Source organism: Merops nubicus, unplaced genomic scaffold (genome assembly GCF_000691845.1).
Source record: "Merops nubicus isolate BGI_N331 unplaced genomic scaffold, ASM69184v1 scaffold4597, whole genome shotgun sequence".
Classification (NCBI taxonomy): domain Eukaryota; kingdom Metazoa; phylum Chordata; class Aves; order Coraciiformes; family Meropidae; genus Merops; species Merops nubicus.
In genome coordinates, this window is record NW_008619424.1 from 2,751 (window position 1) to 29,617 (window position 26,867).

General features: G+C 34.6%; 1 protein-coding gene across 1 annotated transcript; it reads left to right on the top strand.

Moving 5' to 3' along the window:
- Window positions 1-320: 320 nt before the first annotated feature.
- LOC103776269 (neurobeachin) lies at window positions 321-20,166 on the top strand (the record flags this gene model as incomplete). The annotated part of the gene is made up of 10 exons (XM_008943772.1): window positions 321-444; window positions 778-970; window positions 1,237-2,256; window positions 5,761-5,978; window positions 7,500-7,653; window positions 13,828-13,836; window positions 16,279-16,459; window positions 17,209-17,339; window positions 18,622-18,729; window positions 19,998-20,166. Coding segments are annotated over 10 exons (2,307 nt in total), but the record flags the coding sequence as incomplete, so codon positions are not given.
- Between the last annotated feature and the right edge of the window lie 6,701 nt (window positions 20,167-26,867).

Genomic DNA, 26,867 nt, shown 5'->3' on the forward strand with positions numbered 1-26,867 from the left:
TGGTAAAAGGAAATTAATATTCTGTTTTAGATTTTGACAGAACAAGTATGCACTCAAGTTGTTCATAAACCACATCCAGAGCCAGATTCTACAGTGAAAATTCAGAATCCAAGTAAGGACAATATATTGTGTTTGAATGATAAATGTGTTACCTGGAGATTCTGGGCTTTTAAAGAATATGGTTCAAGAAACAAGAGCAATTCATTAGTGTATCTCAAATACACTTTCACTTTCAGTTACTACTTACATTAGTTGCTGTCAGTAACAATTTTTTAAAAAGTTGTTAAAATGTGTTACGTAACTAATTTGTTCTTTCAAAGTGATTCTTAAGGTGGTGGCAACGCTGTTAAAAAACTCCACACCAAGTGCAGAGCTGATGGAAGTTCGACGTTTGTTCTTGTCTGATATGATAAAACTCTTTAGTAATAGCCGTGAAAACAGAAGGTATGTCACTACAAATAGTATTTTCTCATCCTTGGTTTGTGGGTAATAACAACCTGTTATACTCTCTGTAGAGTTTTATACTGTATTTTAAATGGAATATGTAAAAAAAATAAATGGAATGAGGTTGTTGTAACTTCTCTTTGTTCAGCAACTAATATTGGGTTCTTTTCTTTAGAATATACTTTAAATTTTTATTCATTCTGAAGTATTTTTAAATTTCTTCCTATCATTGGATTGATGTTCAGGGGAGACATTCCTATTATTTTAACCATCATAATGTTAAAATAAAGAAGCTTTGTTTGGATATATTTTGACCTAATTATTTCACTTTAGATGTTTACTTCAGTGTTCAGTGTGGCAGGACTGGATGTTTTCTCTGGGATATATTAACCCCAAGAACTCTGAAGAGCAGAAGATCACAGAGATGGTTTACAACATTTTCCGTATTCTCTTGTATCATGCAATAAAATATGAATGGGGAGGCTGGAGAGTGTGGGTGGACACTCTTTCTATAGCTCATTCCAAGGTAAGAAATGACTCGTGAATGGTTTTCTAATACTGGTAACTCCCCCAAAGGGACTAGGAATCTAGTGAGACAAGATGCGAGGTGACTTAGTGCCATCTGGTGGCTCTCTCCATGCATGTCAAGGTGGCACTTTTGTCGTCCTTGTAGGTCCTTTGCTGTGAAACAGTTTGTAAGCTGTATGCAATAGGTTGCTGAGAGTCTTGTTAGTTTTTGTCCAAGTTCATGTAGCATATATTCATCCACATGTTCTGCTCTTTTCTTTTAAGGTCACATATGAGGCTCACAAGGAGTATCTGGCAAAAATGTATGAAGAGTATCAAAGGCAAGAGGAGGAAAACATAAAAAAGGGGAAGAAGGGGAACGTGAGCACCATCTCAGGTCTTTCTTCTCAGACAACAGGAGCAAAAGGTGGAATGGAAATTCGAGAGATAGAAGACCTTTCACAGAGTCAAAGTCCAGAAAGTGAAACAGATTACCCTGTCAGTACAGATACAAGGGACTTGCTCATGGCTACAAAGGTGTCAGATGATGTGCTTGGAAGTGCTGAGAGACCAGGAGGAGGAGTGCATGTGGAAGTTCATGACCTTTTAGTTGATATAAAAGCTGAAAAGGTAGAAGCTACTGAAGTAAAGCTTGATGATATGGATTTATCACCAGAGACACTGGTAACTGGAGAAAATGGTGCACTTGTAGAGGTCGAATCTCTTCTAGATAATGTATATAGCGCTGCTGTTGAGAAGCTCCAAAACAATGTTCATGGAAGTGTGGGTATTATTAAGAAGAATGAGGAAAAAGATAATGGTCCACTAATAACTCTGGCTGATGAGAAAGATGAGCCTTCTAATAACAGTACCTCATTTCTCTTTGATAAAATACCTAGTCAAGAGGAGAAACTTCTCCCTGAACTTTCAAGTAATCACATTTCTATTCCAAATGTGCAAGAGACACAGATGCATCTTGGTGTAAGTGATGATTTGGGATTACTTGCACATATGACAGGTAATGTAGATATAACATGTGCTTCAAGTATAATAGAGGACAAGGAGTTCAAGATTCACACAACCTCAGATGGAATGAGTAGCATTTCTGAGAGGGAGTTGGCCTCATCATCTAAAGGATTAGAATATGCCGAAATGACTGCCACAACTCTTGAGACAGAGTCATCTGGTAGCAAAACTGTCCCTAGTGTTGATGCAGGAAGTATAATATCAGATACTGAAAGGTCTGATGATGGTAAAGAAGCAGGAAAGGAGATACGGAAGATCCAGACAACTACCACAACCCAGGTGAGTTTCAAGTGCTGTAGTGCTGTATGTGTCTGATGTAATCACTGTGCCTTCCTGCTGGATAAATTAATGGAATGAGATCTGAGAGATGTTTGAAGTATATTAATTATATGAAAAGTGTCCATCCCTGAGCCTCTTTGCTTTGAAAATGCAATTATGTATAAGGATTGTGAAGTCTTTCAAGTTTGTATAGAAAATATCAATTGTTTTTGTGGATGCTTTAGTTTAAAAAAAACTTAGGAAAAATAATCTCTCATCCATTTTCCTTAGTTCTAGTGGACAGATTAATTGAAACTCTTAAAATTCTGCTTTAGACTTTCTTGTTCGTATGAGATTAGAAATATCTATCTTTTACTATGAAATACACATTGAAGTGGTTTTTCTTCTTGCTGTACCTTTCTCAGAGTGTAGTGTTACAGTACATTAGTACACTGTCTTTCTTACTGTGTGTGAATGCTGGCATGAATAATCTCCATATTTGAGCCTAATACAAGGAAAAGAATAGTTTAGGGATCATGGAAGAAAAATTGTGACTTGATTTCCAGAGCAGAGATAATTTATAAAAGAATTGTCTACTTCTTTGAGATCATCTATTATCTAAGTCTCCCTCTGAAAAGCTCTGAGAAATCAGTGGTTTTGTGTGAGCCATAGCATTCTGAAAATGGGAAGACCAAGGCAGAAGACTACTCTTTGAAAGAATTTTACTGTACTCGGAGACTGTAGCGTAATCAAAGATGGCTTTTGAGGATGTTATCAGGTGAAAGAATTGACCACCTTCAAGGTTTTAGTAGCTGACTATATGTCCAGTATGTGCAAAGTATTTATCTCCTAGGATTTTAAAGTCCAGCAGGCTTCCTGAAACTCCAGTGAATGGACATTTTAATTTATTTCAACAATCTATGATTTCCAAAACACTTACTTTCCCCTTTTTTTTAAAAAAAAAAAACAATTCATATAAATGATTCCTCAGACCAGCAGGTTCTGACATAAAGTATGCTGTCTTCTAAGTCTCTCTTCTATGGTAAGAAACTCTATTTTGAGAAAAGCAGATGGAGTTCTTGCATTCCCTGCACAGGTATTGTAAGAGAAGTTTGGGATTCTCTTAAAAGTATTTTGTCAAAACTATGAAAATCCTCATCACATCAGTGACTACCAAGCACTATATGGAGATCCTCATATTTTAAAAACTTAAAGAATAAGCCCTGAAAGCTTTTGATAGGAATAGCATACGTGTTCATCAGTTCCCAAACACCTTATTTTATGTGTTAAAATTAAGATTGTTAATACCATGGAAACTGATAAAAGGAATGAGGATAGCAAGAAAAACCAGCAGTCAGTTTTTATTTTAAAAGGTGGATTTTTGTTTAAAGACAAGTGAGATGCTAATATAGATCTGTTGTGCACATATATGCACCCAGTGAATTTGTATCTTTAGTGAAAAGAGATAATCTGACTTCATACTAGCTACTGTAGAAAATCCTGCTTGTGTGACTTTGGGACTTTTCTTTAACCTCTTTTCTTGATGAATTTCACCTGTACAGTTGAATTATGAAAGTTTAAATTCCTCAAGCCTTTAATTATTTGTTAGGGTTAAAATGATACATAAATCTTAATGAACTTTTATCTGATCGTTGTAAAAGAGAAGAAACAAAATGTTTTACTCTTAGCTACTCACAAAATTCCTAACATATCATTTTGATCTGCAAATTAGCTACAAAATCTGTACTTTTCAAGAGTCTGACTCCAAAAGTTTAACTCCCTTGATTTTCCATATAATATTTCAATTACAGTTATTTCCCACTAAAACAAATTATAAACTGCGATGATTTAAGCCTGTAGCCATTAATGTATGTTTTAAGTTATTTTCTTGAAAACAATTAGCAACTGTGTAACCACCAGAACTGTTCTTATCTTCTAATCTCTTCTTCAGATGTTTCAAAATACCCTGTGAACTGTAAACTGTCCATAGTTAAATCTTTTATGTCTAAATGAAGTTAACCTTAATAAAAAAAAGTTGGAAATATGTATTAAATAAAACTTATATCAAGCATTATTCATTTCATGAGTAAAGAGCAATGTTAATGTCTACAGTGGAGCCGGAGGTTGGTGTTTTGATTGCAGCATACATGGGAGCTGCTACATTAGATTTGGTCTCTTTGAGACCACTGAAAACACTGAAAATTACTTAAAGCCTGTGTGCCTATTAAGTGCAGATAGTTGGATTTCATGGTGGGTTTTGCAATGCACTGCAAAGCCCTTTCTTGCCAATGCAATATTATTTGATCCTGTTTTGCTACAGTTATGATACCGTTACTGCTGCTGACTTGCCTGTGGTTGTACCCCAAAAGTATACCCAAAACAAGGTGTATGAGAATGGAGTTGCAAAACTCATTCTCTAAAAGCAGGTTTACAGTCAGCTCCCCACCTTATCAGTGAGAAATAATGGACTGAAAGGAAGCAACAAAGTGCACAACAAAATAGAGATGGTAACCTTTGCTTACTTCTGAGAAGAATTAATACCTTTATCAACAGCAGATCAGATATTGGAGAATATAAAAAAAAACTCTTTCCTGTGGTTCCAACTAGGAAATATCAAAAATAGAATTGAAAGAACTATGCAGAAGATAATTTTTAAAAAAATCATCAAATCCAGTGCCATGTGTATTTTTACATTGCTACCACAAATATTTTGTAAAAGTCTTTATGCTTTTAAATCCACAGATTTAAACGTGTATGCCAGTACCAGGAAATGAATGTGTGAGCAAAGCAGATGTGTTTTCTATTTTACCAGTTTTAAGTTAATCTAAAATAATTTCAAGGGCAAGTCTTTGTATTTCTTCCTTTCAGAGATGTTGCATATTATAAGCAATTTGTTGTTATTAATATTTTCTTCAAACTCAGTCAAAATATTTGTCCTTTACTACATTTTCCTTCACAATATTCTCCATCATGTCCTCTCTCTGTATCTTTTACTTCTGTCTTTAATCACCAAGTGGAAACAGTCTTAACTCTGTAGGTATTGAAAGAGAATGAAATTCACATTCACCACCTGTTGTGAGACGTTAAAGAATGAACAAAGTGTAACAAAATCAGCAAAATGAGATTTGGGAGACTAGACCTGCTTCTGCTGGAAACCCTCCCTGTGTTTTGCCTATGTTTTGATTCAGATATTCAAAGAAAATGATGTTATCATCACAAAAGTATAGCTGTGTCCTATAAGCAAACTTCTGTCAATGCTGGCCTTGTGTGTGCTGCGTTTGGTCTTTTCTGTACTACTTCAAGTGAAGACCCCGAGTTCAAACTGTTGCTGAATAGCTGTAAGGCCCCTCAGTGTGGATTTGTTTGAACTGGAGCGGCTCCTCTACTGAAGGATCCTGCCTGCCTTGGAATACCAATATCTCCTTTAGTTTGCACTTGAGTCTATCCTCTCTCAAATTCTGTGATCCGTTCAAAGATGCATTACAAAAAAAATTCATGTGATTTTTGAACTCCTCATTGATGTAGGCAGTCCAGGGTCGCTCTGTCACCCAGCAGGACCGGGATCTACGGGTTGATTTGGGATTTCGAGGAATGCCCATGACGGAAGAGCAGCGGCGGCAGTTTAGCCCAGGCCCACGCACAACTATGTTTCGTATCCCAGAGTTTAAATGGTCTCCCATGCACCAGCGGCTCCTGACAGACTTGCTTTTTGCACTAGAAACAGATGTACATGTTTGGAGAAGGTAGGTGGTTGTTTCTTCTTTAACTCTTCATTTGTGTTTCCTTCAACAAGGAAAAATTCGATGTGTTGTAGAGGGGATGTAACTGAGATAGGAGGCAGGGAAACAGTTGGTGTTAGCTGAAATGTTAGCCCTTCTGTATTTTTTGTCTTCTCTTTTCCCCCCTTGCCAGCCTATAACAGCTCTATTTCACAGGTAAAAATATCTGTTTTCTTGAGGGAATGTGTAATTCATCCATACCTAACTAAACTGAGCTGTCTTTTCACCTTATGTTTGGCATTAGAATCTGTTGCTTCTGTTTAGGACATGCAGAGGACTTGTGTGTCTGCTAATGGCCATTTTCTTATCAATTAAAAGAGAGCTTTTCTACTTGCAGACTTTATACATAATACCTCTTTCCAGCAGCTTTTTCTTATGAATCACTTTTTCTATTTGACAATTTTTTTAGATTTTTTAAATTATTTTTGCATGCCAGCTCCTGGTTAATATTAGTGGTTACATGATATTTTATGACAGCAATGTAATTTCCTAGGGGGTTTGTACACTGTAACAGAGATACTCAATAACTTATTGTTATCAGAACCCTTAGGTATAATAGTCACTATTTAATATAAATTCCAAGACAGAATAGTTCATTTTTAGAAAACTTGGGCATAGCTATATCCAAATCAATTTATACTGAATTTAATTTCCAGTTTGGTGAATTCTTCTGCGATAGGCACGAGGAAATAGACAGTTTTGGTCATTTTTTTTTTTTTGCAGCATATATGAGAGAGAAGTTTGTACTTTGTGTTTAGGTAACACTTAGTGATTAAAGTCCAGTTTGTATATTTTCAATTGAAGCCTTTAATTTTTGTTTGTTGGCTGGTGACAATGTTGTTTTAGGAAAAGAACATACTTATAGACTGAGTATTCATCAATATTTTCGCACAGTATTTTGTATTTTTGGGGAGTGACTGTTTCATTGGAAAATTTCTCACCAATTAGGAGCTGCTGAAATTTCAGCTAATCTTATTAGCACCTGTTGCCTGCAGAGCTACTGTTAATGCTGAATTTAATATTGGTTACTGAAGTTGACATTAGGTCAAGATGTCACCATCTTATCAAGTTTCTCTTTTAAAACACTAGTAGATGTTATAATTAGGTGTGATCAAAGGTGCTTCAAATGGCACTGGTGCAGTATAGTGAACTCTCAGTTCTACATAATAGCTTTCGTGCTGAGGAAACAACCTCCTTGCTTTCAGCAGAACTGCCTGTGAAATGAAGTACTGGTTAATGTGAAGGTTACAAGACATTTCACTTGCCTGGGTATCTGAAACTGATCTTGTGAAAACAGATATCAATCCATTTGTTCATTAGACTAGTCCTGTTCATATTTTTAAACATTTTACATGCAAAGTTTTGTAGTTAAGATGTTGCCTTTTTATCAAAGAAATATTCATGGTCTGGTTGCAAAGAATAAATTTAGCTAAACTTTTATTTGAACTGTTTCTTTTTAATCCATCCTTTCTTCCTTTCTTGCAGTCACTCCACAAAGTCTGTGATGGACTTTGTCAATAGCAATGAAAATATTATTTTTGTACACAACACAATACACCTCATTTCCCAGATGGTAGACAACATTATTATTGCTTGTGGAGGAATTTTACCATTGTTGTCAGCAGCCACATCCCCAACTGTAAGTACAATATTTCCACCTAGTGGTCATATTAGAAATCGTTGTTAAGACAAAAATTTTTGCAGCTGACTTTCCTTCTTTGGGAACTTCTGTTCACTCTCTGTTAATTTCTTAAAAATATTTAAATTTATAATCAAAACTCTTACGTTTTGGTATACAGAGTGTTCATAATATTTTCCATTTGAAAGGCTAATTGTATTAGAGAAGCAGTACTAAGTAAAAATTATTTCATAGGTATTTAATATTTCATTTGAAAGAGCAGACCATTAGAATCATGGTTACAAATTGTGATCACTGTAACAAAATCACATGCTTTATGATGGATAGTCATTGACGTTCATAAATCTGTTTTGCATGGCCACCATTTGTTTGCATGGCAAATGATATCAGAAGTCATCCCCTCACCACTCTGTTTACTTCTTCCTTCAATAGATTTTTAGTAAGTTGTAAATTCTTAGGTTATCACAGCTCAGTCAGGCAAAGTAGCCTAATAAAATGCTTCATGAAAAAGGGAGAAATATTTTGTAAATATTGTGTTACTGTCAATAGTATTTACAGTATTTGAATGTGAAGTTTTGTTTCTGCATATAATATCTATAACTATTTATTTCATACTAAATGTTTTACCTTGAGCATCCCCCTAAGCATCTCCAGTGAATATTGGTCTTTGAAAGGGGAGAAATGAGGCCCAGAAGGGACAAAGAGGCTCCTCTGAAGTAATGTGACTGGTGGGCACTTGAGGCTATAAATGTAGCTTAGCAGTAGAAGCTCAGTTCCTTGTCCTACCCATTCTGCCGCTGAGATTATTTTACTATGCCTCTACTATTACTTCTAGTTAGCTAGCAAAAAAAGCCTGTTTTGCACGACTTTGTTTGAAAGGTATGAATATTTAGACTAGCAGTTGGCTAAACAGTACTAGTGACTTTAAGCCAGGCAATTAATGGTAAAATGCTGTGTCTTTACCATTTTCACTATGTTAACTGGAAAGATATTTGCTATAAGCAAAACTGCAAAACTCACAGGAAGGTCTTTAGTTGTCCATGGTCAGAAGAATGACATCAAGGTTGTTGAATAAAAGATTTTGCAAGTGCTACATTGTGAATATTGACAAGATGAGAGCATATGTACCAAGCCATCTTGAGATGCAGGCTGTACTATCAGCCTTTAGGATAAAGGGACACTGGGAGATTTTTTTTAAAAAACAAACAAACAAACAAACAAACAAAAAAAAACCAACCACCTTTTACACATAACTTGAAAACAAAGATGTTCTCTTTCCTATCTTTAACATAAAAATACAAAACAGGCACAGCATTAATGTGGTTGCAATTCCATTGAATTTTTTTTGTGGGTTTTTTAGCTCTTGTCCTAGTTTATGATACTGTAGAGCCATTCTATAGAATAATCATTTTGCAGTTTACTATTTCCCTCTATTCTGGTTAAGAAATACATGTGTGTGTGTGTATTGATAGATAGCTGATATAGCTTCATAAATTACACGCCCTGTTGTTAAAACATTGTGGGTTGATGCTGCCTTGCTGCAATAGCAGTGATTTTCATAGGCATTGACCCAAAAGCCTGCATTTTCAAATTTGTATATTATACACACATTTCTCCACTACACAGGGCCTGTGTGTATCACTCGAATGCTCAGATTTGCCATCTGTTTAAGATAATAAAATTAAATTGTGAAATAAACTCATTCACTAAAAGATCAGTAGCTGGTTTCAAATTGAATTAATCCTATTCTGTAAGATTAAAAATAATAAGGCGGGATTACTTTTGTCCTATGTGTACAAGGAGAGTGGGGAGACGTAACTGAAATATTCACAGTTTACCTTCACCTGGAAATAACCGTTGCCATCTTGATGATGATTTCATAATCACTTCCATCTAGCAGAGAGGTTCTTTCCTCCCATTCAACTTTGTTCTTGACCTATGATTGCCTGTCCATAAACATTAGCAGGAAGATGGATTCATTCATCATTGTGACAGATACAAAGATCCCAGCATGTTTCCTCCTTCTTAAAGAAGGTGCTCTCCCTCTCTGTTCACTCTGGATCACAGCTATGAAGGGACCAGATGCCCTCCTGGGCATCAGTCCACTTCTGAGTATCCATCATATGATTAATGCAAAAGTGTTTCATAGAGCTTCTCAGACTTCTAATACTTTCCCATCCTTGAGCTGCCGTGGAGAAAGTGGGCTTAGAAACATATTTCTTCTTAGTCTTGAAAGGGCAAAGTAATTCAGTGCTTGCAATCAGTTACAAAAGACTCTGACTCACTCTCCTCCTTCCATGAGGTGCTAATTGGAAGAGAGATCTGAAGCTGGAAGATTTATATGATGTCTCCACTGCATGAAAAGAACTTAGGGCAGGCCTTTTAGTGACACTTTCTGCCAAAGCAACTCTCAAGGGAGGAAAGAGCCAATACACTTTCTCCCTCATTGGTTCAAAGAATTGCAGAATGGTTGAGGTTGGAAAGGGACCTCTGCGGGTCATCTGGGCCAACCACCCTGCTCAGGCAGGGTCACCTCGAGCCAGTTGCCCAGGACTGTGTCCAGGTGACTTTTAAGTATGTCCAAGGGTGGAAACTCCACCACCTCTCTGAGCAACCTGTGCCAGTGTTCAGTCACCCTCAAAGTGAAAAAATGGTTCTTGATTTCTGGATGGAACCTGCTGTGTTGTAGTTATTTACACCAACGAATGAGTTTTTTCCACCATTTACACAGTCCAAATTTTGTGTTGTATATCATGAATCCCTTCCAACCTCAACCATTCTGTGATTCTGTGTGATCCTGTGATTCTGTAACTTAAACTGGGCACAATGTTAGAAGTCCAGTAAAGCAATACTTCACTTCTTAGCAAAAAAAAGCTTTTTATGTTACATAAACTGCCTCACTGGGTCAGTCCAAGGGTCTGGCTGGCTTAGCATTCTGGTTCCAACATTGACTGGTTGCACCTGACATCAAAATACAGAAGCCTGAGCAAGCATATTCATTGCTCTAATGATATTTCATTTCAGCATTTAGGATTTTAACAGCTAGAGAGGCTGTCATGTTTAATAACTACTGAGAAATTTATCCTTCTAGACTTATCTAATCTTTTTTGAAGCAACTTACACTTTTAGCCTCCATAATATCCTATGGCACTGAGTCTAACAAAATAATGATATAACCTTTGAAACACTTCTCTTTGTTTTGTTTAAGCCTGTTTATATGTATAAGGCCACTATGTGCCTTACTCTTTGTGCTATGAATGGAGCAGTTAATAATTTCTTGAGTCACCTTTGTATCATTAATGACTTTGTAGGCTTGAGTCACATCTCATGGTGTGCCAGTTTGAGTCCGTAGGCTTAATCTTGTTTAATCTGTTCTAAATGTCTGTTAAAAACTCTCTTCTCAACAATATGCTATAAAGTGAGTTATTAACTGTGTCCCATTGGACATATTTATTTTGTTATTTTGTCCCATATTGGACGTCTAAAGGCATATCACCTATTTATCATTAGTAGAATAGATGCTGAAATTAATTAATGCTATATGCAGAAAATAAAAGCTGAATTAGCAAAATGACTTTCAGAATATTGGAGGAATTGTGGGCTTCTTTATTTTCTTTGTGCAACAGATTCTGTGCTGGGTTCTCTCCCTTGCTGAAAAAGAGTACTGTCATCATTTTTTTACAAAGATTAATGTGGGAATTTCCCATTTCAAAATGATTTTTTACTTTGCATAGGTAGGATTTGGAGTGAAATGGCAATTCTTTTGGGCTGGGTGGAAAATTATTCTATCATCCCCTATTGGCTGTTGAACAAGCAATCCTAATTATGGAATTTCCTCACTATTGAATTCTTGTAATAGAAATCTGCCTTTTGTCTTGTTTTTTTTTTTTTTTTTTTAAATCCTAATCCAGACTAGGATGATTATGTTCCAGTGCTGTGAACAGGAGCCTTTAAACATGACTACAAAAAAAAAAAAAAAAGAAAAGTATTACCTATGAAAACAAGCCACTCACAAATCTCGGTGACTCAGGTGTACAGTGAAGTTTATACATTTTGTATGGGATACAGGGGAAAGTTTACTGTAATTCACAGTCATCTATTCCCACATGGTTTATTGTTTCACTGGATTTCAATTCTACACTACCTCTGTCTCAGGGTCTATACAAGGACTTGTTTTAAATGCAGGTGTTTTTAAAGAATTGTCAGTTGTATATGTGAAACAATTTGAAATTGAAGGAAATAGTAATAAAAAAATATAACCAGTTTTGTTGTTTTACAGTATAAACTGGTGTGTGTTCCACTGATGATTCTGACATTTTGCTTGTTAAATTGGGGTTATTAGATAACTCTTCCAGGGAGGTCATAGAATATAAAATAATGATTTCCTTTTTATTTCCCTTTCTGTGAGGGGAGGTCTTTGAGGATTTTCTTTTAATTACAGCTATAAGGAAGATATTTTTAAGATGGTGAACATGTTTAAAAAATAACATATCTGGGGATCTGTAGATTCTGACATTTTGCTTGTTAAATTGGGGTTATTAGATAACTCTTCCAGGGAGGTCATAGAATATAAAATAATGATTTCCTTTTTATTTCCCTTTCTGTGAGGGGAGGTCTTTGAGGATTTTCTTTTAATTACAGCTATAAGGAAGATATTTTTAAGATGGTGAACATGTTTAAAAAATAACATATCTGGGGATCTGTAGGGAAAAATAGCAGCTGGCTGCCAGATAAAACACTCAGTGTACAAACTAGGAATTTGAAGTAATTGTTACTTACTACAAGAATAGCAGCTGTGACAAGGACTTGAGGACATTGAGTATGGCATAAAAAGAGTTGAGGAGTTGACATATATGTGACAGTTGGGAGTAAATTTCCAGACCCCTTGCAATTACTGTTTTTTTCCTCTGATTCTATGAAGTCTATAATTCCAATTCTTGCTTGCAGCATTTAAAACAGCACCTCTCAAATTGTGATCTGAGGGCTGCTGGTGTTATTGAATGTCTGTCTACAAAACTCAATTAAACATTTGAAGAGAGCCTTACTAGATTTGTGGATTAAAAGCCAAGATGAGATATTGTCCTGTATATAGTGTATGTATGTTCATGCCTCATGTGATGCCACAGGTGCTGTGTGATCTATAACAATGATTCTGAGAATCAATAATGACACACTGATGTAAGAATTGTCATCTAGTAATCGAAAGACAATAGCCACAGGTTAATTCTTGAGGTGCATCCAGCTACAAAAGAGTAAAACGCATTTAAAAACTGGTTGAACATGGTATTTCCTATTCCTAAAGGAAAGTTTATTTCAGCTTGGTTTTCTTTCTGTTAAATTATGTTTTTCTACTATTTAAATGACGAAAATACTGACAGAGTCTTGAAAACTGAATTTCTTTCTCTTTTTAAAACACAACCAGTATAAACTTAAGGATAAGTTCCTAGCCCGTTGTGATAAGAAAGAAAGTGCTTCTGCTTAAACTAAAACCTAAACATTTAATACACCTACTGAATTGTGAACATTGGAATTTGAAGATTAATTCTGTCCTAAAGGCTTAGAGAATTTTTTTTTTCCCCTGTGATTCAAAAGCATTCAAATATCTAGCATATTGGTTTAGGCTGAAGAAATCACACTCAAATATATTATATATGAGCTATCTTATGTTGTTTCAAAGCAGGGAACATTATGCATGAAGACCCAGTTTGCTTTTTGTGATTTATATTTGTTTGTCAAAGCATTTTGAATATGTTTGCCTCCTCATACAAGGATTAACTACTTTATTACATTTCAGTTGAATGGCTTCTTGTAAAGCACTCATTTTATTTCTATATAATCAGTGAAAACATTACTTTGGTTTACATTGCTTCATAAAATTGCTCTGCATACTCTATAAAATGTACATTGGTTTGGAAGAATCAGTGTTTACATGAACTCCATATTAATACAAGATTTACTGTTTTCCTTGTGCATCGCTCTCTCTTAGTAGTCTTTATTTTCAAATGTTCATGCTGAGCTGAAATGTTTTGCTGTTCTAATTATAAATTAAACAAATGTAAAATTCCAAGATGCTAATTTGTTTCAATTTTACATGCTATTTTTAGTTAACTTAAATAATTTTCTTTTTCTTTTATTGTTGTGATCTGTTGTCTGTTTTGTCTGTTGCATGTCCAGGGCTCTAAGGTTAGTATTGCTGCTGTAAGTTTCATTTTTTGCATTTTCAAAAATATGTTATTTTTGATTATTTAATGATTTGGCTTTATTATTATTGTTATTATTTTCTTATCTCATATACTAGGATATGAATAGGAATATTTTGGATGTAATCAACTTTTCCTAACATGTTTCCCTTCACTAACTTAACGAGTTGTCAAGTATGGTGTTTACTTTTAGTTACTGGACTGAATGTAGACAGGTCTGTGAGCTAATTTAAGTTATAAGTGTGGTTGTCAACATAAAAACTCTTTAGGCTTCAAATATGTTAATTGTATGAGAGACTTATTACTGCTCTTAAGGTACACTTCATCATGAAATGATGATCAGTTCGCTCTTTAAAGAGTTTTTGAGCTACACCTCTCTAAAATATTGCTAATAGCATCAGAAATGGAGCTCATTATAAGCACTATTAGAATTTCAGTGTGCTGTATTTAACAGAGCTAATGGTAAGTTTGACTGTAAAAAATTGTCAGTCTCTTTTTTTTTTCTTTCATCCAACAATTTCAGGGAGATTTGAAAAGAGTTTTGTTTTTTTTTTTTTTTTCAACTCAAAGTTTGCAGAAGTCTTGGTAAAATGCACTAAAGTATTACATAAAATGAATTCATTACATAAATTGCAAAACAACAACAAAAAGAAACCCAGTTATTTTGAGAAGGTTTAAGGCTGTGATTGATGCAACACAGTTGAAGCTTGAGAAAAATCAACAGCCGGCAGCGAATTGGCTGCTAGCAAGCCTGGTGTTATTTCAAGCAGCATGAGTTCAAAGGTCAATCTTCTATAATCACCTGTGAGTTTTTCTAGCAGACTGCTAGAGCTATAGATTCTTGCAAATATATTTTCTTTGGATGAGTGCTTTCAAACATGATGTTCCAGTCTGTTACAAAAAACTAGCAACTTATTTTTCCAAAAAGTAGGAACACGGCACACACTAAGCCAGGGAGACCTGGCTAAAGAAGATAGACTGGAAATTGTTCTTCTGAGAGTTGTCATTTTACCATTTTTTCTGATATTATTGGGCAGATCAGAGAGATGACAGCCCTTTCCAAGTCACTCATATAACTGACATGTTACATCCTTAAGAGAAATTAAATGAAGTGGTATCTATCATTGTGGTGACACATGCCACCTTATATCCTTCATCTTTCAGTTGTTTCCTTAATACTGCTTGGCAGAGTTTGCACTTTCATAATTTTGGATCTAAAATATTTTAAAGAGTGCCTTATGAGTGTGGATACTAACTTTTTAGAAGAATGGAAATGAAGGACCTTTCATTTTTATGTACTACTTTTGCTTTGGAAAAGAAGAGCCTTAACGGCACAAAATATATTTGAATTTTTTTATAGTTTCTTCAAAACAAATGAATAAAAATAAACACAGTAAAATTAATACTTTTCAAAGGGACTGAACTCTGTGTTCAAAAAAAGCCCTGCAATCTGAAGTCTTGTTGACAAGCAGTAAGAATCAACCATCTGTAAACAATATTTTAAATAGTATTTAGGCATATAAATGTGGAAGCAGTCAAGTACTAAGCCCCATTTTCAACTCTGCCTGGCTCCAGAGTTAAGGCCACTTAAACAGATATTTATTGTTTTAATTAGACTTACTGTTTGCCCACTTATCTGCAACGTTAGACACTTTAATGCATTTCAAAACATGGGTCTGGACATCTAAATATCCTTTTTGAATAAAACATGGCACATTTTCAGATTTTAGAAATATTTGCTTCGTTCAGCATTTTTCTGTGGATTCCCATTAAGGAGAGTCCAACACTACATTAGGAAAGAAGTGGCCATCCTCTGGGAAACGTGAGCGACTCACTGTAGAACCAGTTACACTTTTAATTCCCTCCTGTTGCTGTTGTAAGGGAGTAAATGATCTCTTCTGATCTCCAGAATTGGATGTTGTCAGGCTCCTATACAGGCATGGTATAAGCATTCCCAGGGAGAATCAATTCATTGAAACAGAGCAAAGCTGCCTGGGTTTTCCTACTCCACTCCTCACATTTCCTTGTTTATCTAAAGGAAACTAAAAGCTATACAGACAGCAATTACTTTTATCTGTTGCCTGTCACTTTGCTTAGCCTATGAAGAATGTAGGAGTAGATTGCACCCTTAAACAGTGTGCACTGTTTTACTATCTGGCCACACTTTCTCTTTATGTAATTGTTAATAACTTTTGCATTTAGATTAAAGTCTTTCTCATCTACTAGAGCATGCAAATAATTTTCTCACTTTTCGTGCTGTCTTACTTTTGAATTTCACTCACAGTTTATGTTAATGGTAATAGATTTTAAAATAAATTTCAATGTCTTTGTCATGAAGCATAACAATTTAGATTTGTATGTGTATGCGCTGTCTTTATATGTCAGTTGTGTTCCAACTGTTTAATTAAATTATCTTCTTTTAAAGACTGAATTGGAAAATATTGAAGTGACACAAGGGATGTCAGCAGAGACAGCAGTAACTTTTCTCAGCCGTCTAATGGCAATGGTTGATGTGCTAGTATTTGCCAGTTCTCTAAATTTTAGTGAGATTGAAGCTGAAAAAAACATGTCTTCTGGAGGTCTAATGCGACAGTGCCTAAGGCTTGGTAAGTCATCAGTATGTATTAAGTAATTACTTACAGATCAATGAGCTACAGATGGATCAAATACTAACATATGTAGGCAAGGACTTATACTGACTGACTATGATGTGATGAAATCCCATTTATTATTGATTTGATACAGTTTTTAAGGTTTATTCAGTTTAGGCACAAGAATAAGTTAAAATGACATGTCTGATATTATTCTTTCTTGCATATTTCAAGTTGTATAAATTTAATAGGGGTAAAAATATTAACTATAAGTAAGTAAACGGAGAAATTTTGTTTCTCAAAACTCCCTTGTACCTGCATTTTGCAAGTTTCTTTATCCAAGTCTCCATGGATTTGAAAGACTAGTTATAAGCTATGTCAGATTAAAAGCATGTGCAGACTGTGGACATTAATATATGTTGCAATAGTCTGGCACCTCTCTTCACTACTTACACTGCCATTAGAATTAATTTAGGAAAATTGAAAATGTATTAATAGTTCAAACTATTCTATGCAAACTATATCACTTTATCCTTGTGAAAATTAAATTTTGTCTGCCATTTGGCATATTGCTCTTCTGCTAATCTTATGTTCAACGTGCTTTTAAACTCTCAAATTATGAATAATTTTTGTACTATGTTGCACTTACTGTTTGGAAGTGGTTATTGACATATCTAACTAGACGTACAGACTGCTAGTTTATATTCTGAACATAACAATGGGAAAACATTCTGATTTATAGCATTTTAATAACTTTGTTTTAGTTTGTTGTGTGGCTGTGAGAAACTGCTTAGAATGTCGGCAAAGGCAGAGAGAGAAAGTGAACAAGACATCCCTAATCGGCAGTAAAGCCCAAGATGCTCTTCAGGGTGTAACTGCATCAGCAGCAACCAAGGTAACCCAGTCTTCAGTTTCCAACAGCAATGACAAGTCTGTACCACTGCTTGGTAGGATCAGAAAATAATTTTAACTGCCTTCTCAAATATTTGGCAGAAGCTTAAGCTTTTGCTATTAACTGGTTTAAGGTAAAAGTCTGTGAGGGCATTTAGTTGAAACCTAAAAGGTTAATGCAGTAGCGTGGCTGGAGCAATTTTAAACATCTTTTCCCCTCTTGTTTGGGCTACTTCAAAGAGCAAGTCCCATAACACTTCTGTCATATATACCTACATAGCTTTTTTTAATCTGTCAGGGCACTTGCAGTTTTTATGACATCCTGCAATCACATCTTTGTTGGTGGAATATCTGAATCCTGGTAAATTCAACTTTGCAGGCATATTAGGCATCAGTTGTTTCTATCTGATTTTAGGTATTAAATTTGTTTAGAATTCAATTACTGTTTATTTTTTCCACTTTCTTTAATTCGTTGTTCATCTCTTTTTTTAAACTTGTTTACATCTTTAGACTTTCATTCTTGAAACCAAAATGTCAAAGTTTAGCACAGCCCATGAATAAAATACAACACTTCATATGATCTCAGTGATTCCTTTTTTTTTTTGCTATCATATTTTTATTACGAAATTCAGTGGCCTTTCTTCTCAAAATAGTTTTTCAGATAGCATTTACACACTCGGCTCTTTCACAGTATTATTTCATTAAATCTCATGAAAACATTACATTTCTCCACTTATCACATTCAGTGTAAAGCAAATAAATAGAAGAGACTTTTAGGTGTTTAGGCTTTATTTGTAATGCATTATAATTTTTTAAAGGAAGCATACTACTCTATGATTTTCTAAGACTAGAAGTTATTCTATAAGCAGTCTCTAATAATTCTCAGTAAGATGAACCTAAATTGTTTTTAAAAAATATGTCTGCTCATATTTTTTAAATTTAACACACATATTAGGAATAATTTATTGTACTGCTATGAAACAACTGTAATTCAAATAATCTTTTGTGTGCAAATTATCTTAATAATTATGGTTGTTATTTTTATCTGTGGGAGGAGATACAATTTTTCTGAGGTACTGGAAAGATGTAACAATTTATATCTAGATAGTTAGTAATAAGACAACAATCCAAAACAGTGCTTTATTTCTAGAACCCTTGTCTGAGTATTATGTTGGAAGTATATTGGTAGTAAAAAAGCATCTAAGATTGACGCAATATATTAAAAAAAAAGTTCCTAAAATAAATGCTTTGGAGGGTGGAAAAATCTCAATGCTTTTTGCTTTTAGACTCCCCTTGAAAATGTCCCTGGCAACCTTTCTCCTATAAAAGACCCCGATAGGCTTCTTCAGGATGTTGATATTAATCGTCTACGAGCAGTGGTTTTTCGTGATGTGGTGAGTAATATGTGGTGTTCTTTCTTCGGCAAAATCTTCACTTGTGTTTTTATTGTACCAGAATTAAAAATATCCTTCATATGTTGCACTTTGTATATTACCTGCAAACCATCTGCCCGTGGCTTTGTAACTACCAGCCGCTTTCTGCACTATGAAATCACACTGGTAAGCTACTTGAGATTAGGAGCTAACTGTGTTTAATGGTCAGACTTGATTAGCCAAGTAATCACAGCCAGAATAAATCAGTTATGACCTATGCTGATGAAAACTGTATTACTAAAGGTGTCAGCTTTGTCCAATCAGGGTAGGAGAAAGAATTAGTATATGTATTACAGAACTGCAGCAAATGGATATATAACAACAATTTAGTTCTTATAAACATATGTAGAGATATACTGTATATAAATATATATTAAAATGGTTTTCAGATTTGTTTGCAACTGCTTTTAGCATAAAACTGCACCATAATGTGGGAGGGTTTTTTGCAATTAGTACAATAGGAATTGTTATTATATGTATGCCAATAGATATCTTATGTTTAGTTCTCCAACCTATGTTTGAGTGGATGGAAGTGAAGACTGAAGTTAGAAATAGCTTTAAAAAGAAGGAAGTAGAATTTGACACAAAAAAAAATAATTTTCTGTCAGGATTACCTGATCATCTTGAAAGAGCAAGATGGAATTTGGGTGGAGATTTTCTGTCACTTACTTTTTTTCTAGATGAGGAAGGAATAATAGGGGTAATATTGTTTCTGGCATTTATGTGAAAGAACTGAATTTGTAGTTATTTAAAGAATTGCAAAGGCATGCAGCCAATTGAATAACACCCAGAAAACATGGAAAGCAAACACTGTATTTGTAATAGAAAATCCATACTTGCAGAATTCAGAGAAGGTGAAGATGCTATAGGAATAGAGAGAGGCTAGATAGAGTCTCATCCCTGGAACTACAAAAGTCTATTGCCCTTGCTGTTGGGAAGCCTTGAAAGCACTCTCAGAGTAGAGTCAGGCCTCTGTTCTGTAAAGCCCATTGATGTCACAGTCCCAGAGATTTGGGTAGTTGCCAAATTACCTGTAAAATTCAGTATTTAATACATGCTGTGTTCGTAGTGTTCCACTGAAAATCCATTAAATCTATGCAATCCATTTGCTGTTATGCTAACAGAAACATTTCAGAAAGGTGTTATTTATTAAGACTTGTGATGATCTTGTGTGAAAATTCTATGGAAATGTCCAACATTATAGATCTGTTCCTTTTTCTCCAATACAGGATGACAGCAAACAGGCTCAGTTCTTAGCTTTGGCAGTAGTCTACTTTATTTCTGTTCTGATGGTCTCCAAATACCGTGATATCCTAGAGCCACAACGAGAAACTGCAAGGTCTGGGAGCCAGGCAGGTAGAAATATCAGACAGGAAATAAATTCACCAACAAGTACAGGTACATTTGTTTTCTTCAAATTTTATTTGAATTTTTTTGGGACTGTAATTATTTTACTACAAAGTATTTTTAGTGAATAGCTTAGGATCCTAATAGGAAATCGCTTGTTACTTTCTTCCTCTATAATCATTAATTTCTTTAATGTACATTGGCAGATTTCAGTTTTTCTGTATATTTGCTTATAGTGTACAACCAATTTTCATTTGCATGTTTCTTTTTTTATGCCTCTTTTTCTTTAATTTGAAAATAATTAGGAAGAAACGGTGCTTGATGGTGTAAAGCTGCAAAGTACGTGATAGTTGATTAACACAACTTCCTCATTCTGTTATTTGTTAGGGAGAACAGGTATTTTTAACTCTTAGCTATGTATCAATGGCAAACAGAGCTGTTTGCCCATGTGAACTCTTTTGAGTGACAAGATTTATGAAAGGGTAGTGGTGGAGGACTTGAGGACTTTCATGGAGTCCTGTTGTGTTGGTGCCTGCATTTAAAAGTCTATGGAAACAATATAATAAAAAGGAAGTATTTCTGTTGCCTTCTTTGACTGAATTGTTAGTGATTTTTAGTAGTAGTAGTGGGTGTTATAGCATGTGTTGTTTAGCCTGAGAGGGGGGAGTCTGTTATCTGTCAGAACCTGTCATAAATTAGGGATCCAATTTTACCCCACTTTGTTTCAAATATTTTACACTGTGAGTTCAGTAGGTTTTTTCGAGTCAGATTGGATTGATTCTAACTGTACCTTCTGTGTTAAGAGCTGAAAACAGTAACTGAACTTGTCCATGAAGCTCTTTATGTATGTTTTTCTTCTTGTATTGATTTTGAGTTACTTTCTTCATTTATGGAGTTGCTAATTTTCATTCTTCATAGAATTTATCTTCCAGTTCCTGTCATGCTTACATTTACTCATTATTTTCTGATTCATCATGATGTTTTAATTTACTACGTATACACAATTTTTTAAGTCCGTGTGCTTGTATGCTTTCAATTTTAAATATACTACATGAACATAATCAGTTAGGATAAAACTTTTTTTATTTTGTGACTTCCTGAGTATATGTTATGATTCTGCACTAAGAAACTGCTAGTTTCACTGAACTATCCATCCATGATTGTCTTGCCTGTGTGCATGTGTGTATATGTATCTACCTGTGTCTCTTTTTCCCTGTGAGTGTTGCTCTTGAAGTGCCCAAATAATACTGTTTCCTATCTCTTGATACAGAACTTGTTTTCTTTCTTTAGAAATGCATTTTTTTGTTGATAATGCCATATTTGCATGTTTCAATGAGATAGGGTATCTGTCATGGATCCACAGTGGACCAGGCCACACATGAATACAAGCCGGCTCACATTTGATTCCATGATTTTCTCCACAGTTGTGGTCATACCATCTATCCCTCACCCAAGTTTGAACCATGGATTCCTTGCCAAGTTAATTCCTGAGCAGAGCTTTGCCCACTCATTTTACAAAGGTAATATTAACATCATCTCCTAACCTGTTTGGGTGTTCTTATTTAATGTAATGTAATTCAAGAACTAACTGTGATGTAATTGCTGATAAATAAGTATACGCCTCAGGTTACATGGAGATCAGACCTGATGATACCTTTAAAACTTTAACTTCCTGCCTACATTTCTCTAGGAAATCTCTTTCCCACTTTGACTACCATTTATTAACTTCACTTACTATGAAATAATAAAAAATAATTTTTAAAAGCAGTCAGGAGGAGGGAATGGATGTCGAAAATTTTAAATGCTTTTAGTTTATGGTTATTCTGCTACAATATTAAGTCCATAAAAATTAAATCAGACCTATTTTAAAGTTATTGCATACCACACAAAATATGTAATACTTCTGCAGTGTTCCCTTTCCCCGTATCTTTTCCTGTTCTTTTGCCTTCTTTTCTTGCTTTTTTCTTGCTTTCTTGATGGTATGTAAAGCCCTGATATTGTATGTATTGTGAATTATTTTATGCTTGTTAGTTAATGTGCTGTGCTTTTTTTGAAGGAAACTGCTTTTGTGACCAGAGCAACAATTACATGTTTTGGGCCTGATTTGTTTTGTTTGTTTGTTTGTTTGTTCTAATAGATGCTATGTGATGTAGGGAATATGTTCTTCAGATGCCATGACTTGAAAAAGAGAGGGTTACCTAAATGTAACTTTAGCCAAGTTTGCACATACATTTCCCCATTTACTTCCATGCACTGTGCTATGAATACAGAGATGTAAAAAAGGTGAAAAAATTAATTTGATGAAAAAGCTCTTGATATAATTTTGAAAAGTCTCAATGGGTAAAAAGAGTCATTTATTAAAAGCCAAAGATATTTTAAATAGTGTCCAGTTTATGGAGAAAAGAAATAGTGAAGGTTCTACATCAGTAATATGCAATTTAAGTTTATCATATGCTGTTCTGGGAGCATTATGTTAAAATACTCATTACATCAGCTTAAACTATCACTATGTTAATTTAGCAGTTCTTAAGCTTTGGTGTGCACATGCATGTATAAATTGTTTTAAATTCTATCAACTAGTAAGCAAGAGTTTGTGACTGATTAATAAGACTATTGTCTGCCATACAAAGGAAAAAAATTATTTTGATAATTGATTTGACAATTGATTTGCTGATATAATATTCTTTGTTGTGATGTAGTTGCATTTGTATGATGTCATCCATCACTGATAAAAAGAAAAGGGATCATTTGCTCTTAGTTCCATGGAGTACTCAGTACAATTTGTTACTGTAGGATAACCCCCTAAAACTTCATTAAGTTTTGCTTTCTCTTTTTATTTTTTTTTCTTATTTTTTGTTTTCTGTGTACCAGATAGGCATAGGATATTTTATTCTTAACCACCTCTGCTTGAATATTGGGATTGGTTAGACTGCCTCAAAACACAGTTATTTAAAACATTTTAATTTTTATTAAATTTAATGCAATAAACTATGAAACATGTATGAGATTGTGTTGCTATTTGTACAAAGTTTGACATTTGATATAATGGGTGGCAAAAAGAGGGAAAAAAACAACTAGTTTTTCTTCTTATCCATATATATATAACACAAAAGCAGAAAAAAGTTTAAGAAAAATGGAAGCAGTCATACAAATGCATGAAAATATTTCAGATAAAGCATTTTTTATGAATTGTGCCTTCTATGCTATTGTCTATACTACTAGTTCAAGTAAAATATAGGTTTGTTTTTAAAATAGTTCATTAGAGCTATAATAAAGGATTCAATAGTGTTTTGGCTTTGGAAACAAATTACTCAATAAAGGAAAGTCTATCTATAGCTAGTTATTTTATTTGTTGATATCATCACCACCTTCATGGTTTTAACTCTGTGAGGTCTCAGCCTCTTCACCCATTAGAGAAAAAACATGTTTCTGCTTTTAATATTGTGAACCTAGTTCCTCAATCTTGAACAATGTTAGCAGGAATTGAAATGAAAAAGGAATGTCAACACTGTCAGAAAAGGCTAGAAATCAAAATCTTTTCTGTCATTTCAAGAGTCTTTGTTTCAGTGGCTAAGCCAATTGGTTTCCTGTTAGTAGTCTGACATCCTTTCAGATGTAGCAGCATGCATGTAATATTGAATATTATTTAAAATTTTAAGGTATTTTAACATAGAGTGGTTTAATGTCACATTTTAAAAGTAAATACATATTTTTTAGCCTAAATCCTATTAATTAAAAAATAGATAAAAATTCTGCTGTTACATGGCAATAAAGTCTCTATATTTTATTAATTCCACATGACACTAAATGGATGTAAAAATCCATTCTTTGTCAGTCCAATTCAATAGAGCAAATTGTATCATTATTGTTAGAACTGTACAAGACTTCTTTTGGACACATCTCTGTTATCAATTAAGTGACAGGGACTGTTTGCTTAAAACAAATCCATTTTTTAGGAGATGAAATCTGATTGTCTGACCAGGAAACTTGTCAGGGGAAAGGTAAGATAGGAGTGGGTATATTATGGCTATTTAAGTAAGAAACTGATTTTGTTCTTAGTGATGCTTTTTTTTTTTCCTGTACATGGGGGAATATCTTTAGTTAAAATATATTTAAGGCTGTGCAAGACCATACTTGTTTCAGACACATTACAGTGTATGGTTGGTGTATGCTTTTTGAGTAACTACAGCAGGTGTCAAGTGCAGGGTAAGAATTTTGAACATCATTATACTTGTTAAGAAACTTTTCAGTTTGCATCATATAAAATGTTGACCTTTGCCTAGGTTATTAATGATATTATGTATGAATAAAATGTATTACCAAAATAAGAGGCTTTAAAATATCCTTTTCAGGGAACTATAGTCTATCTTTACTTACAAATGTTTGTAGGTGGTAAAATAAGGATGTAATGTTTCTTTTACTATTAACAAATATTGTTCACAAGCTTACTTTATCTTACAGTGCTTAAAGGTGAAAGAACACACCCAGGAAGGAAAAAATAAACCACTGGTGTCCATGACTATCTTTTAACAATAAAAATATTTCTTTCTCAGTAATGTTTTATGCTTCTGTACTTACTTTTCTTTCTAAGCTGATCAGTGGGCAGGAGAAAAATGTGTCTTTATCTGTAGATTTACCCTTTGCCATAAGTTTGTTGTAAGTGCTTAGATTTCACCTGCTAGTTTCTGATAATTTGAAAGGGTCTGCAGTACTTCTAAAATAGTCTGAGCTTAGGCAGGCAAAGCAAAACTTGCAAAATGAAAAGAAAGCTCACTATCTTTTCATTTTAGTCACATATAGTATAACTCTTTGGAGTAATTTATTATCACAGTCTCAAGGAAAATAGCAGCCCAGAACTACAGTCTTGCACCTAAAGGTTATTTGAAAAACACAGTTCTACAAAAGTAAATGTTGCCAGTCTTGTTTCTGTCTGTCCACAGTACTAAAGAATTAGAATGAGTTACTTTGGGGATGTCAGGTGGTTCAATTTCTCTGCATTTGTGAAGATTTCAAAATGGAAACTTTAAACCAAGAATAATTTAAACACAAGAGCTTGTCAAGTGGTCTAAAAAGTTGCCTGGGCTTCAGACCTTTTCATTCATCAGATTTCTTCAGCTGACTGTGAAGAAGATACATTCAACATAAATTATGGAGGTGCAGTAAAGTTGGCAATAGCATTAAAAATGTCGTTGCCAGCAGGAGAGAGTTGCTTTCACCCGGCTAAAGATGACAGAAACATTTGTTATTATCCTCATTGTTTCTGTGATTGTGGGTATTGCAGTGTGACCAAAAGCTCCATACTAGATTTCCAGTTTCTGGAAAAAGTCAGGAGTGAATCAATGTCCGAGGTAGTCATCCTAGTCTCCCTTTACAATAGGTGGAGAGAATTTAGGGCACATTAAGGGTACAGTTCATGTGGCCTGCTTTAGAGATCTACTTTAAGATACATTGGGCACTAGAAATCTCTATCATTTTCTGTTCACTATAGATGTCATTGTAGACCTCTGTCTTGGTCAGATCAATCCTGGCTCCTTTGACTAGCCTTAACTGAACTTCAGAGACAAAACTTGCTTTCTGACAAAAGGTGGCATGAATTTCTTTGATTTCAGCTACTTAATCCAGTCTTATGACATTATGTACCTTAGTAATATCCCCATCCTACAGACAGCTGTAATTTGTCACATGTAAGTTCATAGATACATAGTCTTAGTTATGAGTATCACGTATGTACGGTCTGAAAGTAGGAACTATATCCATCTAAACAATTATGTAATTCTTCAACCTAATGATTGGCAGGCACGTTCTCTTTTTACCTGGCATCTAATAAATCTGAGCAATCCATATCTTTGTTCCCCCAATAGTTGATTATTTCTTCTGTATCTGTCCAAAGGTGTGCAATGCAACTAATCTGCATCTTTTTCTATTTTAAAGTATTTTTGAATACTGATTGTTTCATTGTATGGTTGAGGGATTTCCAGTTTTGTTCTTTTTTTTTTTTGTCTTATAAGTATTCCAGTTTTGGTTTTTTTTTTTTGCCTGCTGAGTGCTTGAGATCCTCAGAGGAGACTGTTCCTTGCAGTCTGATGTGCTAGCATACCCCTTTATAAAATCTTTGGCTTTCATCTTTGGCAGCATCTTCCAGAAGGACTGTGTGTGAGAAACCCTAGCTGTATTGTGTTTAGCAGGGAAGCAGTGCTAAAGCTTAATCTCTGCTCCTGGTGTTTGGAGATGATTTCAAGTCCTTTGAAAATCTCCCTTTCAGATTCAGAAGGATGAAGGCAGTCCCAGTAAGCAAAGCTACTTCCCATGGAAAGTAAACAAGCTGCTTCTGTTTTATTTTGCAAATAAATATTTTTTTATTTGCAAGCAAGTATTACTGTGTTTATTATTTTGCAAACTCCTTTTTACAAGGAAATGGGTACAACTTAGCTCTGGAGGATTCCAATTACACACAAGCGGAACATTTTTCACGAGGACTATCAGCCATTGGGATAGTCTCCCCAGAGAAGTGGTAGAGTCCCCAACATTGGACACTTTTAAGATTCACCTGGATAGACCATGGTTTTGCCAAGAATGGCTAGACCAGATGTTCCTTGACTTTCCTTCCAACCTGATATTCTATGACTGTATGATTCAAATACATTAAATTAATCATAACATCAGAGAGGAGGTTCAGGCCTTTGCAGGAGGGTTATCAAGATTCTTACAAGGCTTCTGACTTAATGGCTTACTTTGAAAGTGCATCTGAGCAG